At 63.2% G+C, this 15039-nt stretch overlaps 1 protein-coding gene across 1 annotated transcript in view; it reads left to right on the top strand.

The window, feature by feature from the left end:
• The window catches only part of EFNA2 (ephrin A2), a 45010-nt gene extending 30269 nt beyond the window's left edge, over positions 1-14741 (top strand). The window contains exons 2-4 of the mRNA XM_074808368.1: positions 9704-9993; positions 13116-13181; positions 14370-14741. Coding sequence (XP_074664469.1) covers positions 9704-9993; positions 13116-13181; positions 14370-14491 — 478 coding nt within the window. The 3' untranslated portion in view covers positions 14492-14741. The remainder of the gene's footprint in view (positions 1-9703; positions 9994-13115; positions 13182-14369) is intronic.
• The last annotated feature ends 298 nt before the right edge of the window (positions 14742-15039 follow it).

Here is a 15039-nt window from a genome sequence, read left to right on the forward strand (position 1 = left end):
CTCTGCCGCCGGCGGTTCAACAGGCTGGCGCTTGCATTTAAACAAATTTTGTTTTCTTCCCTGTTATAAAGCCTCCCCTTGGCCCGGGGAGCGGGGGATCGCTGCTCTTCTTCTAGATGTGCGAACAGGCTGAAATAACGGCTTCGGGTGCACCCATTTATCTCCGTGTCTGTCTCGTTGCGCATCCCATCGCATCCCGCTCTGCCACCCCGGCCTGTAATACCTCAGCATCTCCCTAAAGCAAAAGATGACAATAAAGTGTAAATGGGGAGTGTTGGCTCTGGAGCATAATGACGGCAATTTAGATGCCAGCCATAATTTCCCGCCGTTGCCCCAGGTAACAGGAGCCGTTGTCTCCTGCGGGAGCGCGGCCGAGCGGGGATGAGGTTACCTCTGCTCTCGGGCGTCTGCTCGCTGCTGTGGGATTTTTTGTCATTTACATTAAAAGGTGGGAAAGGGAAACACCCATAAATGAGGCAGCGAGCCTGGGGGGGGCAGGCTGAGCCGGCCGGTGGGGCCAGCACCGGTCCTTGGCCAGCGGCATCGCCGGTGCCAGCCTGCACCGGCTCAGGGGGTGCCGGGGCTGGGGAAGGCGCTGGCCGGTTGGCCAGTGGCGGCTCTGCATGGCAATTTGCATACATTACCCACAATGCCCTGCGCTCCCCGTCCGCCGGGGCGGCTGCGTGTGCCGGCTCGTCCTCCCGCCGCGTGCTCCGGCTCACCGGAACCACGTGGTGCCAGCGCGGGCGAGCCGGGGGCCTCTGTGGCACCCCCAGAAAGTTGAGAAAAAAGCAGATTTTAGAAGGAAGAAGTTTGGGGTTTGCAGCAGAGCTGGCGTGGTGCCCGCGGAGGAACTGCTGGTGCCATGAAACCGCTGCCCGGTGAAACCGCCGCTCGGTGCTGCAGACCAGCGCCCGGGGCGGGGGCTCACAGCCAGAGTTGCCAAGATTTTAAGGGTGAAAAAATAACAGAGTCCTGGTTCTTGGGGTCCTGCCCCAGCGGGGTCTGCACCCTTCGGATGCCGCATGGAGAAACGCACTAATGAGGGATCCGTTAATGATTTACCGACGCCGGAGCACGCTGCACCGGGGGTGACTGCAGGAGGCTGATGCTGAAGACAAGCCAGGGTGTGCCGGGCTGGCCCCCGTGACCGAGGAGGTTGATGTGTGTCAGGGGAGGCTTGTGGGGACAGGCAGGGTCGGGCAGCCCCTGCTCGCTGCCCTGTGCTGGCTCTGCCGGGGACAGCGGGTGCCGGGGTCTGAGGGGGCTGCCAGGGGGGTTCGGGGGGTTCACTCCGTGCTGAGCTGGTCGCACATCCCACTGCCGGCGCGGTTCCGTCTCTCTGATTTAGGTGATGGGGGTGAGTGGTGCTGCTGTCCCTGTCCCTGTCCCTGTCCCCAGTGCGCAGCTGCCGGCCACGGCTGCGCCGGGGCTGTCAAACAGCATTAAGCCCAAACTAACCTCCCGTCCGCGGGAGCCGTCACCGTCAGCCCAGATAACTGTAATCGAGCTGCTGAATATGTAGCTGGGCTCGGAGTTTTGTAGTTGAGATAAATATTGATATTAAAGCTGTCAGGGCTGGCGAAGTGACGCTGACACCCGCTCCGCCGGACCCGTCAGCTCCCACCATCACCCCGTCCCGCTGCTCCCCGAAGAGGGGGGCTGGTCCCGGAGCACCGGCTGGGTTGGGGACCCGCCACCGCCAGCCAAAGCAAAGGGACAACCCCGGGCTCTCAACCTCCGCGATGGCACCTGCCGTCCCCAACCAAAACAGTCCCCGTGTCCCTTTCTCCACACCTGCCTCGAGCTGGGGGCCCGGGGGGCTCCCACACACCCTGTGGCAGCGATCAGGAGGACTGACAATCCCCGGCCTGCCCGTGTTTGGCCAGCACCGGCACATCCAGGTGACGTGGTCGTGGCCGGGACCGGTGCGCTCCCAGCACTCCCCAGTGGAAGCCCCTGGAGAGGTTGTGGTTTGTGGCTTAGGGCAAAAAAGGGTCCCTGGGGGAGTGAGGGGCTGCGGGTGATGGGGGCTCAGCCCACAGGGTGGCACCCGCAGCCTGGCTGGCCCAGCGAAGCAGCAGCTAACGGGCACGGGGCTCCAACATTTGGGGAATTCAAAGGTAAATTTGTAATTGTGCCGGCGCTGTCCCTGCCGTTCGGTTTGTTCCTGCCGGACTGGGGTTGACGCCGCCTTTCCCGCTCTGCCAGGCCGGCTACGGAGCTGAGAGGGCAGGTGGCCAGAGCCAGCACGGACTGTCCCATCCCCGGGGATAGGGGAAGGGAGAGAAGAGAGAAGAGAAGAGAAGGGAAGGGAAGGGAAGGGAAGGGAAGGGAAGGGAAGGGAAGGGAAGGGAAGGGAAGGGAAGGGAAGGGAAGGGAAGGGAAGGGAAGGGAAGGGAAGGGAAGGGAAGGGAAGGGAAGGGAAGGGAAGGGAAGGGAAGGGAAGGGAAGGGAAGGGAAGGGAAGGGAAGGGAAGGGAGAAGAGAAGAGAAGAGAAGAGAAGAGAAGAGAAGAGAAGAGAAGAGAAGAGAAGAGAAGAGAAGAGAAGAGAAGAGAAGAGAAGAGAAGAGAAGAGAAGAGAAGAGAAGAGAAGAGAAGAGAAGAGAAGAGAAGAGAAGAGAAGGGAAACATACTGGGGATCCCTAAACCACCCGCTGTCCCTCCACCGCCCGGCGGGGTCGTGGGGAGCCCTCGTGCCCATCACCCGGTGCCACCTCCCACCCCTTCTCCTGCCCTGCCACGCTCCTGCTTGCTCCTTCTTTATTTTTTTAATTAGCTGATTCACTATCTGGCGCCAAAGTGTGTTTCCAACCACCACACTCAGGAAACCTCATTAACACAGATCAAAAGGAGCTTTTAATGATTTATAAAGGTGCAGCAGTTTGGAGAAATTAAATAATTTAGGTGATGTGTGTACGGTGGGTCCCTCAGGACCACATTACAGGCGTACCACGAGCCGCAGCCCAAGACGCGCTTCCCCGCTCTGCCCCGCCACCACGGCGCTGGGGACGCTGCCGGAGCACGCGCGGCCCCGCCGGGACTGGGACTCATCACCGCCTCCGTTCTGCGGGGCCGGGGAGGATGAGGCCGAGGATGGGCGGCTCCTGCCGTAACCCCAAGCGTCATCTCATCCCTGCAGGCACCGGGGCTGGGCTGGGTTGGGGTGTTGGGATCCACCGGCACAGCCCGGCAGAGGTTTGGGATGTTGGGTTGGGATGCCGGGATCCTCCGGCACAGCCCGACGGTTGCTGTGCCACTGCCGAGGTGGCTGCGGTCACTCTCAGGCCACGCACAACATTTTACCAACACGGTTAAAATAAGCCTTGGCGCTGGCGGGGCGGTGGGACGGGGCGGGGGGGACGCCCGGCCCCGCTGAGCCAACACCGGATGGACCCAGGTGTCCGGCTCCGGCTCCATCCCCTCCGGGCCCTGGAAGTGGCTTTTGCCCCGAGCGCCGTGGCCGCTCGTGAGCGGAGAAAACGAATCTGTCACCAGGACACGGTGACCAACACGTGGCCAGAATCCGCCGACGGCCCCGTCCAGCTCCTGGCGCTGGGCTCCGCGGCGCTCGGTCTGAGGAGAAAGGGAAACAGATGGGAAAACCAGCTTCAGCATTCCTGGTGTGACGTCCGTTGCCGGCTACGGCCATGCCAGGAACCAGCCGAGCAACAGGATTAATGAAGAAAGGAGCCGTAGCGCTGCTGAAAGGGGTCGGGCAGGCGCCTCCTCCTGTGGGGGCCCTTCCCCGCCGCCCCCCCAGCGCCGAGGAGCCGCTTTGTGCCGATTTCCCAGGGCGGGGGGGACCACGACGGAGGCTGGCGGGGGGCTGGCGTTGGCCGCTCCGCAGCTGAATTTTCATCAGGTTGTGTTTAAAAGACAGCGAGAGGGCGGCGGGCGAGGTTGGGGGCTGCTTTCGGGGCGGGGGGGGGGGGGAAGCTGCTGTGTTTTATTTTGCTCTGTAATAGGCTTATTACTCCTGATCACGCTGTGACTATTTGAATGAAGGAGATTTCAGGAGATGAAAGCGTCAGGGAGATTTTAAGTATCTCAGCACCTGGCCCCGCAAGGACGGGTGCCCTTGGAGCCGGGGGACCCCCACGCCCGGGACCCCGGCACCGGCAGCCCCCAGCCCCAAGCCCCCTCCCCGCCTCGCTGCCCCCGCTGCGCCAGCCCCCGCCAGCCCCTCGCTCCTCCGATGGTTACAAACCTCCTAATTTCCAGCCTCAATTTATTCATGGCCGGTTTATACCCATTTGTTTATGTGCCAACACTGTTCTTCAGCTTAAATAGCTCTTTTCCATCCATAATATCTCCCCCCCCCCGTATTTCAGCGAGCGCAATCATATCTCTTTTCAAGCTGTTCACGAAAGAAAAATCTGAATTATTTAACCCTTGGGACACTGGCTGGTCCTGCAGGGTGTAGCGAGACCAAGAGACAAATACCCTTTGTTCCCGCGCTGCCCTTGGTTGGGTGTTTTGGGGGGGACGCAGCTGCTACCGAGAGGGGAAACTGAGGCACTGGCTGCGGTATCGGGGACCAGGACCAGGGCCGGGGTCCCGCGACACCCAGAGCCGGGGCCGGCAGAGCCGCGGGGGTTTGGGCACGGGCAGGGTTTGCTCTGGCCCGCGGGGGCCGGGGGGCTCGGGGCGAGGACGGGGTTTGCAGGACGGGCTCTCAGAAGGGATTTTCCCTCCACGGTGAATATCCAAGAGGTGAAAAGTTTGGAAGCTCCCATGGAGATGCCGCCGGGCGCGGCGCAAGGGTGTGGGCAGGGTTTGGGTGCTGCGGCGGCGCAGGAGGGGCGGGCGGTGGAGCCGCTTCACCGGCTCCAACATTTTATTCCAGGCAATTTCCCTCCAATGGGTTCCCGCTCCGGCCGTGCGGAGGGGCGGGCGCGTGGCAGCACCGCGAAAGTTCTCAATTAAACACAGACCAAGATGGAGCCCGGGCAGAGCGGGGCGGCTGCCGGCAGCGCCAGGGGGTGGGTGCTGGCACTGGCACCCCAGGGTGCTGCGGCCGTCCCAGGCTGGGTGGGCTGGCGAGGCCGTTGGGCCATCCCGGGGGGGGTTCCAGCACGCCAATGGCAGAACCCCCGCATGTGGGGGGCAGCGGAGGGGCCGTGAGCCCCCCGGGCAGCCTGCCTGTCCCCTGCCCTGCCGGCAGAGCAGGCCCGGCTGTCAGGCAGCACTAACAGTAACGAATGCCCCTAATGAAGCACCCAATTAGCCGGGATCCCAGCCTTAATGGGAGCTGACAGAGCTGAAAGCTGCGAGTAGTCAATTGTCAAGTGGAACATCCCGGTGGGGTGAGGCGGGGAGGCTGCGCCATCCGTCTCTGTCAGGGAAAAACGCAGCTCCCGCCTCAACCCCTGCGGTGGTGGGCGAGCTCTGCGCCTGCCGGCCGGGCTCCGGTGGCCGTGGTGGCCTGTGGCATTGGCCCCAGGGATGGCGTCATCGGGGGCGTTGGCCCCAGGGATGGCAACAGCCTCGGTGACGGCAACAGCCCCGTCCTGTGGCCTCGCATCACCTTGACCATGGCATCGACTGCGCCCAATACTGGGGTGCCCCCCCAGCACCCCACTAGCCCCCTCATCCTATTTTTGTGTGTCCCCAGGGCATGAGGACCAGGCAGCTGAAGCTGCTGCCAGCCCTGTGCATGGGGTGGGCTCCCACCCCCCACTCCCTGCTGAGCTCCCCGGCACCAGGGGGGGGCTGACGGGATGCAGGGGGAGCCCCCAGCCTCTCCCAGCAGAGCTGTCCCGTGGCGAGGGGCCGCTCCGGCGCAGCTTGGGGTGTTGGTGAGCCCCGCGGTGCGGCCCTGCCGCTGGCGCGTCCTCCGGAGCTCGCCCAGGGTTTCTATTTCCCAAGCGGTTCGGAGCGAGCTGCTGGGGGGTCGGTAGTTACCCCGTAATGACCCAGCTGCCTCCCGCAGCCCCCCGGGCCATGGTGGGGGGGATGTGGGGTCCCTGCTGCCGGGAGGGGCCGGGGCTGCGCGTTTCCAGGTGGAGGAACAGAAGCCGAGATTTGCTCATTTGGCTTGAAAACGGTGTGAATCGGCGTTTGCTGGTGCACTGCAGCGGGGTCTCTCCGCTCGCTTCCTGCAATTCCCAGTGGCCCAAGGAGCCAGGGGTTTGCCCCTGCGCCCGTGTCCCCATGTCTCGGGGACTTGAAGGCTCTGTGGAACTGGGGACAGGGCTCCTTGTCCCCCTCGCCCCAGGCTGGCACCCACCAGGAGCAGAGACCGCGCGCGTGCCCAAGCTGGGGATGCAGGGACCGCAGCGGGTGCCAGCCCAAGCGGCCCATGGCTGGCGGGTGCCAGAGCCTGGGGCAGCTCCCGGAGGGTCCCCGGCTGCGGTTCACAAAGCTGCGGCTCATGCAAGCGCACCGGGAGTGCGCCGGGAGCGCGCTGAGCCCAGGGAGCAGGAGAGGGGCTGCCGGCACCTGTCTCAGCCCCGGCTGCTCGCCCTTCCCCGCTGAAAGGCCTATTTTATTTTTCCTATTTTATTTTTTCTATTTTATTTTTCCTATTTTATTTTTCCTATTTTATTTTGCCTATTTTATTTTTCCTATTTTGAAGCAGACAAATTAGCGATGTGCCTCGTTGAGACAGTTCGAATCCCGCTCGTTTTAATTAGCGCGGCCTGGCAGCCCCGCTGCGGGTGCAGCGCGGGGCGACAGCGCGCTTTCCAGGTGGCGGGTTTTTAAAATGCTGTTGACATTTTGCAAACTGAATGACTTAAACGATAACAAATTAACAGACGGCTCCGTGCGTGCGTGCGTGCGGGGCTGGCGCGGCGTGAGCCTCCGCCACGCGCCTCTGTGAGCAAATTCGGTTATCTGAGCGTGTCCGAGCGCCGGCTGCTCTGTGCCGAGCTGGGCCCCGCTCCTCCGGCGGGTGCTGGGGGCTCTGCACGGGCACCGGCTGCTTGGGGGGGGCCTTTGGGGTGCTGCGTACTGGGTGCGTCCTCCCTGCCTGCTGCTGTGCCGGCGTTGGGGTCCCGGCAGCGCCGCGGAGCCGGTCACTGCGAGCGGTTACCACCAGGAACGGCGGCTCGGGGTGAGCGCTGGAGCACCCCGTTACCACAGGCACGTCCCGGTAACCCCGATGTGGGCTGGCGGGGCGGTTATCGGCACGGTGGGTGTAAAGCCGAAGCCAGCCGGGACGAAGCGGTGGCAGCTCCGCGGTGGCCGGTGGCCGGGATGGGACGGAACAAGCCCGCAGCAGCCCCTGTCCCTGTGCCGGCCGCTCCACCAGCCGCGGGGTGCCCCATCCCCATCTCCCCACATCTCCCCATTCCTGTGCCCCCCCCGAGGGCATCCCCGGGGGTGCCTCCTCCCCGAGCCGCCCGGGCCGGGCTTTGGCCGCTGTGCCAGGGCAGCCATGCCCAGTGCCGCGGCACGGCCGCGCTCCCGCCGAGCGGCCACTGTGGGTTGCGCGTGTCGCAGCGTTGGGCAGAGCTGCCGGGAGGGAATATTTGATCAGGCGGAGATGTAATATTTATGGGAGGGGGTGAATCAGCAGGGGGAAACGGAGACACAGAGAAAGATTCGCTGGCAAGGAAAAGCCGGGACAAAGTCACCCGGCGCCGGGGATGCGTGGTCCCAGGGGTGGCAGCACTCCGGCCCCTGCCCGCTTGCCAAACGCGGGGTCCGGGCAGCCCCGGTGCCCCCAAGGGTGTCCCGCGACGTCCCCAGCCTGTCCTGTCCCACCGGGGTCTGTCCGTGCTGCGGGGGCCGTGGTGCTGTGGCCTGGCCCAGCCCGGTCCTGGGCTCTGGGGGGTGTCCCCGGGGCTGGCTAACGCCTCATGCCAGTGGCTGGGGGACAGCTGGATGGGGGGGGTCTGCGAGCACCTCCAAGGCTGGACCCCCCTGCCCCACATCCACCCCCCCAAACCCTGCTCTTAGCTTTAAACCCCACTTTGTGCCTTGTGACCCTGACAGCGCTGGTGGGGCGGTGGGGCTGGGGACGCCGAGGGGCAGCGGGCGGGGGGGCACCGGGGTCTCTCTTGTGCTTGGGGGGGCTGGGGGGAGCCCTGGACCAGCCACAGGCTGGGGGGCACCACACTGGGGGTCCCCACAGCTCCCCAGCACCCACTGCGCCCCCCCAGTGGAGGGTGACCCCTCCTCACAGCCCCCGCCAGCGCCCGTCTCCGTCTGTGCCATTTATCAGAGCTAATCAGCTTTAATTCAGCAATTTGTCAGTCCGGAAAAGGCCCTCGGAGTTAGTTGATTTTTTTTTTCAAAAAATATAATTATTATTATTATTCCCCTGATAAGCACGGGCCCTGCCGTTAGAATCGCCTTTGCTTGGGCTTTAATAACGATCATTAAAATAAATAATTTTTTAAAATAAAAGACGGAGAGAAGAGGGGTTTTTTTAATTTTTTTTTATTGTTTTGTGTGCGTTTGAAAATTGTTTCCCAGTAAATCCCGGCCCTTTGTATTAATTTTACATTTTACAATGTTACCTTGCCAGGGGCAGGGTTGGCACAACTGACTCGGGAAAGGAGAGAGAAGGAGAGAGAAAAACCCTTCTCCTTAATTAGTGCATTTCCCTGTGTGATCAGAGTGCTTATGAAGCAGGTAATGAGCTGGATGGGCGCTGGCTGCCGCCGCTCGCCTGCTGGAGGACCAGCCACCCCCTCCCAGCCTCCTGTCGTCGGTCCCCCCTGTCCTTTTGGGGTGCTGGGTGCCTTTTGGGTCACCCTCTGCCACCGCCGGGGGTTCGCCGCCATCCCCGCCTGCTCGGGCGGCGCTCGGGACGCGGGGACACACGCTTGGGCCGTCCCGTGTGATGAGCTTGAGCCAGTCTCAGCCTTGCTCGCAGCTGCTGGAGACTCAGGCGGGTGCAGGGGGTGTTGGGGACCCCCAAGATGCTGCTTTGGGGTGGCCAGGGTGGCCGTGGCCACCATCCCCATCCCACCCAGGCCTGCACTGACCCCCCGGCCACTGAGCACCCCGGGGCTGAGCCGCAGGGCTGCACGTGGAGCTGCTCCTCGGGGTCTGGGAGTGCCGGCCCTGGAGATGTGGGGTGTCCCCAGTCCCCATCATGCTGAGGCGGGGTGGGGGGGCTCTCTGCTGGCGGGAGAACCACCCCGCAGGAGCCTCTAATTAATTAGCAAAGAAAACACACTGGACGTGGCGGGGGGGCAGAAAGCCAAGCTGCCAGGATGGCTCCTGGGGCAGCCCGTGAGTTTGGCCGGTGCCGGCAGCACCGAGGCGCCGTCACATCCCCCCCCCGGGGTGCAGTTTGGGGATGGGGGGTCGCAGGAGTCACCCCCAGGAGCCCGGGGGGGGTGTGGCGGCCAGGCGGGAGCCACTGAGTTCTCCGGTGCCGCTAATCCCTTAATCTCTCGGATAATCAGTGCCAGAAAGGCGAATGACGCCGGGCTCACAGCGCCCAGCTGCGGCGATGCCAGCGCTGCCACGGGCCCGCCGCCAGCCGCGGCTTTTGCTACCAAGCGGTGCCGGTTTATCGGGCGTAAAACAAAGAGGCTCTGGGTTCAATGTGGAGGTTAATGGGGGGGTTGGGTGGGCGGGGGACTCTGGGGTGCCTGGGAGGGGGAGATGGGGGAGCGGGGCAAGGATCTGGCCCGGGGTCGTGGTCAAACGAACGTTTTGGGGTGGGCAGGGGGCCGCCGGCGCCCCCGCGGCGGGACCTGGGGAAGGACGGTCGCGCTGACGCCGGCTTCTCGCGCAGGTTCCACCGCGGGGACTACACGGTGGAGGTGAGCATCAACGACTACCTGGACATCTACTGCCCGCACTACGAGGAGCCGCTGCCCGAGCGGATGGAGCGTTACGTCCTCTACATGGTCAACTACGAGGGACACGCGTCCTGCGACCACCGGCAGCGCGGCTTCAAGCGCTGGGAGTGCAACCGGCCCGACTCCCCCAACGGGCCCCTCAAGTTCTCGGAGAAATTCCAGCTCTTCACCCCCTTTTCGCTGGGCTTCGAGTTCAGACCCGGCCACGAGTACTACTACATCTGTGAGTAGGGGAGGGTGAGGAGGGGGCTGGCGGGGAGGGGACGTGCAGGGGGGGCTGGTGAGCGTGTCGTGGGTGCAGAGCGGACCCAGATGTTGGTGACCCCAAACCCAGCCGTGCACGGTGACAATCCCGGCCGGCGCACGCTCGGTGCCGGAAGCTTTCACCGGGGCTGGGTCACGGCCACGGGCAGGGGGTGGCCACGAGGGTGACCCAAGGACTGCGGGATGACGGGGACGCGGTCTCATCCCCACGGGAGCCTCGCTGGGCACCAGTAAAGGTGCCGCACTGGAGCGGTGGCACAGCCCTGCCAGCCCCGGGCAGTGGCCCCACGCGCTCCCGGGTATTCCCGGGTATTCCTGTGCTCTCCTGCACACTCCTGGATATTCCTGCATGTTCCCAGGTGTTCCCATGTATTCCCGTGCTTTCCTGTGCTCTTCTGTGTATTCCCATGTTCTGGCACATATTCCTGTGTATTCCCGTGCTCTCCTGTGTATCCCCGTGTATTCCCATATATTCCCGTGCTCTCCCGTGTATTCCTGTGTTCTCCCGGGGCCACGCTCCCGTTTCCTGCCCAGCAGACAAGGCCCAACCATCCGAGCCGCCCCGGGGAAGCTCCCGCCGGCGCAGGCCCCGGGATGGACGGATCCGGCCCCACGTTGAATTCCCAGCTGGGAGCGCCGGGCGCGGGGGCCGGGGGGGGCAGAGGGGGGCAGGAGCCGCAGCGGCTTCCTTGGGACCGCGCCGGAGCCGTGGAAAAACAAGCTAATGGGGCTCAGATGAGGCGCTGGGAGGCTTTCAATCAATAAAGGGTAAAAATAAAAAAATAAAATAAAAAAAAGAGCAGCCACGACCCCTGAGCACTCGACAGTGTCGCGGGGAGACAGGGACGCCTCTCGTCTCGTGCGGGAGCCAGCCGGCGTCCTTATCTGCCTTATTATTTCCCCCCCTTTTTCCTAAAGCATCTGTTTTCAGCCCACTTAATTTGTTCCTTTTATCTATATTAAATTACCATTTTTTCCCCTCTCTCCCTCTCCCCCTGTAAAATGTCACTCGCGAAATAACTGCATCTACAACTCTCTCTTCCCCCCCCCGCCCCGTTTTATTTTATTTTTTTTTATTTTTAATGTCGTTAGGGAGAGATTACACAGAAGTAAATGGTGAAGCTGATCATTGCTAAACCGGTTAGAATTCATGTCATGCGGAACATTAGAAATTATGCCTCTTTGAGGAACCGTATTTAGCAGACATGAAAGAAAAGAAATTACCTCCTCCTCGAGCTCGCAAATTGGAATGCCATTAACCTCGCCGGCACGGGGACGCGCTCGTGCTCCCGGCGCGGGTCAAGGGCACGAGCTGGCCCTGGGGATGGAGCCGGTGGACGGAGATGCCCACGGCGCGGCGCGGCTCGGCACCAGGCGCAGCTCGCGTGACCTTCTCCTTCCCCGCGTGGGGTGTAGTGCCAGGGAGGAAAAGAAAAGGGAAGGGGAAAATAAAAAAACAACAACAAAAAAAATGTAAAAAAAATGCTGGAGGCTCTGCAGCATCCCCGGCGTCTCCCCGAAACGGCTGCGCCCGTGGGTGGGTGAGACGCTGACCCCGGTGCGAGGGCCGGAGGCGACTGTGGAGGGGCGCGGGGGTGCGTGGCCCCATCGCGGGGGGTGCTGGGGGGCACGGGGTGGGTGTGTGGCTCCGGGGTGCAGAGGGGGGCCAGGGCCGGGGACCCGACTGAGCTGGCGGCCCCTCCGCGGCTGCCCTGCGCCTTTATTTGGTTAAAATAAATCAACTGGGCCCCATGGGATGGCGAGGGGGTGGCCCTGGTGTCACCCCCCCGCACTGGGGACCCCGCCATGTCCCTCCCTACACGCCAGAGCGGGGACAGGGGTGGCCCGGTGCCACCGGAGGGGACCACGTGTGCCCGGGCAGGGCTGGCCCCTCGCTGCCACCTCCCGCGAGCAGCATCCCCCTTCCCCTTCCCCTTCCCCTTCCCCTTCCCCTTCCTTCCCCTTCCCCTTCCCCTTCCTTCCCCTTCCCCTTCCCCTTCCCCTTCCCCTTCCCCTTCCCCTTCCCCTTCCTTCCCCTTCCCCTTCCCCTTCCCCTTCCCCTTCCCCTTCCCCTTCCCCTTCCTTCCCCTTCCCCTTCCCCTTCCCCTTCCCCTTCCCCTTCCCCTTCCCCTTCCCCTTCCTTCCCCTTCCCCTTCCCCTTCCCCTTCCCCTTCCCCTTCCCCTTCCCCTTCCCCTTCCCCATTCCAGCGCAATTAAACGTGACTGCGAGCAATGCTCTCCCCTTCTTTAATTCAAAAAAGAAGAGAAAAGAAAATTAAATTCCTTTAAAAACATATATATAAAAATCGCATTTTCTCATATTGAGAGGGGACTTTCACCGGGATAATTATTGCAATTACTCCCTTTCTCTCTCCCAATGAGCATTATTTTTATTCTGTGCCGTTTTTCTCCTTCTGCCTGTTGAGGGAGAGCGGCGCAGCCCTGCCTGTGCCTGCACGGCCCTACCTGCGCCCTGCCTGTGCCCTGCCTGTGTCCTGCCTGTGTCCTGCCTGTGTCCTGCCTGTGCCCTGCCTGTGCCCTGCCTGTGCCCTGCCTGTGTCCTGCCTGTGCCCTGCCTGTGCCCTGCCTGCATCGTGCCTGTGCCCTCTCTGCCCTGCGCCGCAGGGACCGGAGCCACCAGCGCCCTCGTCCCCTGTCCCCAGAGGAATCTCCAGCTGTACTGGGACCATCAAGGGCCCTTTACTGGGCTCCCCTGGGAGCAGGGGGGCAGTCCCAGACCCCCTCCCTCCACAGATCAGGGTGGGTGAGGGCTGGGGACACTGTGGGGCAGCTCAGTCCCGTCCCTGTCCCCCCACCCTCATCCTGGCTCCCCGCAGGATGTGTCCCCCCTTGTCTTGGGGATGGGGGAGTCCCCAGAGCAGGTGGGTGCTGGGCCCCCCAGTTGCCCTCGTACACCCCAGGGACCCTCCGTGGCGGAGCAGCGCCGTGATCCACGTGTCATCGAGGTGACCCCGGGAGGCGGGTCCCTGCCCCGAGCTGGGCTCTGCTGCATCCCCGTGGTGGGGGCTGAGCCGCTGCCCCCCCCCAACACCCCCTTCTCTCCCCTTTGCTTCTCCGCAGCCGCGTCCCCCCCGAACACGGTGGACAGGCCCTGCCTGAAGCTGAAGGTTTATGTTCGGCCGACAAGTAAGTGAGGGGGGGGGCTCTGCTGGGCCCTGCCCCCCGGCGTGAGGGTGATGCTCTCGGTGGCTGGTGGTCTCGGGCAAGTGGGGGCCATGGAGGGGGTCGGGGTGGCCCAGGTCCCACCCAGATGGGGACGGTCCCCGCAGCCGGGACCCTCCCTGCGAGGTGGACATTTGGTGATGAGTTTCAGATAGGGGGGGGGGAGAAAAAAAAAAAGTAATAATAATCCCTGTGCAGTGGCTACTTTTCAGAATCAAATAACTCAGCCATTTAAAAAAACAAATTAATAATTTTCTTCTCCTGTTAACGTGTAATTAGCAAATGGCAGCAGCTCTCCCCAGGGAAGAGTGCCTGCGAAATGTCACCATTTAAAAGGATGTCTTTCTTTTTTTTTATTTGCACGGCTTTAAAATAAAACCCAATATAATGAAACCATCTGTAAAAAATCATTCTGTTTTGTTCAGGACTAGAGCATAATAGGGAGGAAAAAAAATCTCTCCTGATATTATTTTTTAGTATTTTAATAATATCGGGATTTTATTACGCCGTCGCCTCGCGGAGAGGAAGGGCCACCTTTGTGCTGCTGGGGGAGGGGGCTGTGCCCCGGGGGCTGCGGGGGCTCCCCGAGGCCGGGCACCCCTCGGTGGGGTCTGGCCCCAGGACGAAGCCTTGAAACCTCCTCGATGGCAGGTGCCTGGCACGGGGGGGGGGGACCCCGGTCTCGGGTGACCCCACACAGGGGCCCTCCAGGATGGGGGGGACCGGGTGCATGGGGGGATGGAGCACCCCCAGACACGACCAGGCTCTGCTGCTCCCGGCGCCGGGTCCGTAAAAATCCTTAATCCAGGAAGGACCGTGAGGGGCCGAGCCCCGCCAACAGCTTTAGCCGCGGGTTCCGGCGCTCCCCCGCGCGCTCTGGGCTGCCACCGCTCGGGGTTTGGCTACGGGACCCCCGGGCGGTTGGCGAGGGGGTGTCCCTGCCCCCCGCGGGCTGGTCTGTCCCCAGCCCCCACCACGGCGGGGCCACCGCGGCGGGTCCCCCCCACGCAACAGCACCCAACCCGCGGGGTGCTGAGCATCACCCGCTTCTGCCAGGGCGGGATCTGTGCCGGAGCGCGGCCACCCCCCCGCCGGCTCCGCCGCCGGCTCCGCCACCGGCTCACGCTTCCCTCTCTCCCTCCCCTTCTGCAGACGATTCCCTCTACGAGTCCCCGGAGCCCATTTTCACCAGCAACAACTCCTGCTGCAGCCTCAGGGTCCCGCACGCCGTGCTCGTGGTGGTGCCGGTCGTCTGGACGCTCCTGGCCTCGTAGCACCGACACCGACACCGACACCGGGGAGCGGCTCCGCAGGGCAGGAGCAGCCGGGAGACGGATCCCGGACACCCCAAATTGGCATCGAGCCGCGGCCCCGGCAGCGGGTCGGTGCCCGGGGAAGTCGTCGGCGTGGAGGGTCGGTGCTGCCGGCGAGAAGCTCGCCCGGATCCTGCTGCCGCGGGAAGGCCCTGGCTTCGCTCAGCCGCTGCGCCGGGGTCGTGCCGGGCTGCCCCACACGACGGCGAACGCTCCCGGCGCGGCGCTGCGGCTCGCTCGGCGCCAGCCCTCCCCGTCGGATGCCGCTTTTTACATTTCTAGACCAAATACAGAGTCCTCGTTGGTTTTGGTTTTTTTGTTTCATTTTTTGTTTTTTTTTTTAAAGAAAAAAGATTTTTATTTTTATTTGTTGGGTTGTTCCAGTCCGGGCTCCCCCGTGCCAGACTGACCCGCACGGGGCCGGGCTCAGCCCCTTCCCGCTGAGCCCCTCGCCGGGCCGCGGGCAGCGCCGGGCCGCCGGCAGACGGACGCCAGCGATGGTGCCGACG

This window comes from Strix aluco, chromosome 29 (genome assembly GCF_031877795.1).
Source record: "Strix aluco isolate bStrAlu1 chromosome 29, bStrAlu1.hap1, whole genome shotgun sequence".
Classification (NCBI taxonomy): domain Eukaryota; kingdom Metazoa; phylum Chordata; class Aves; order Strigiformes; family Strigidae; genus Strix; species Strix aluco.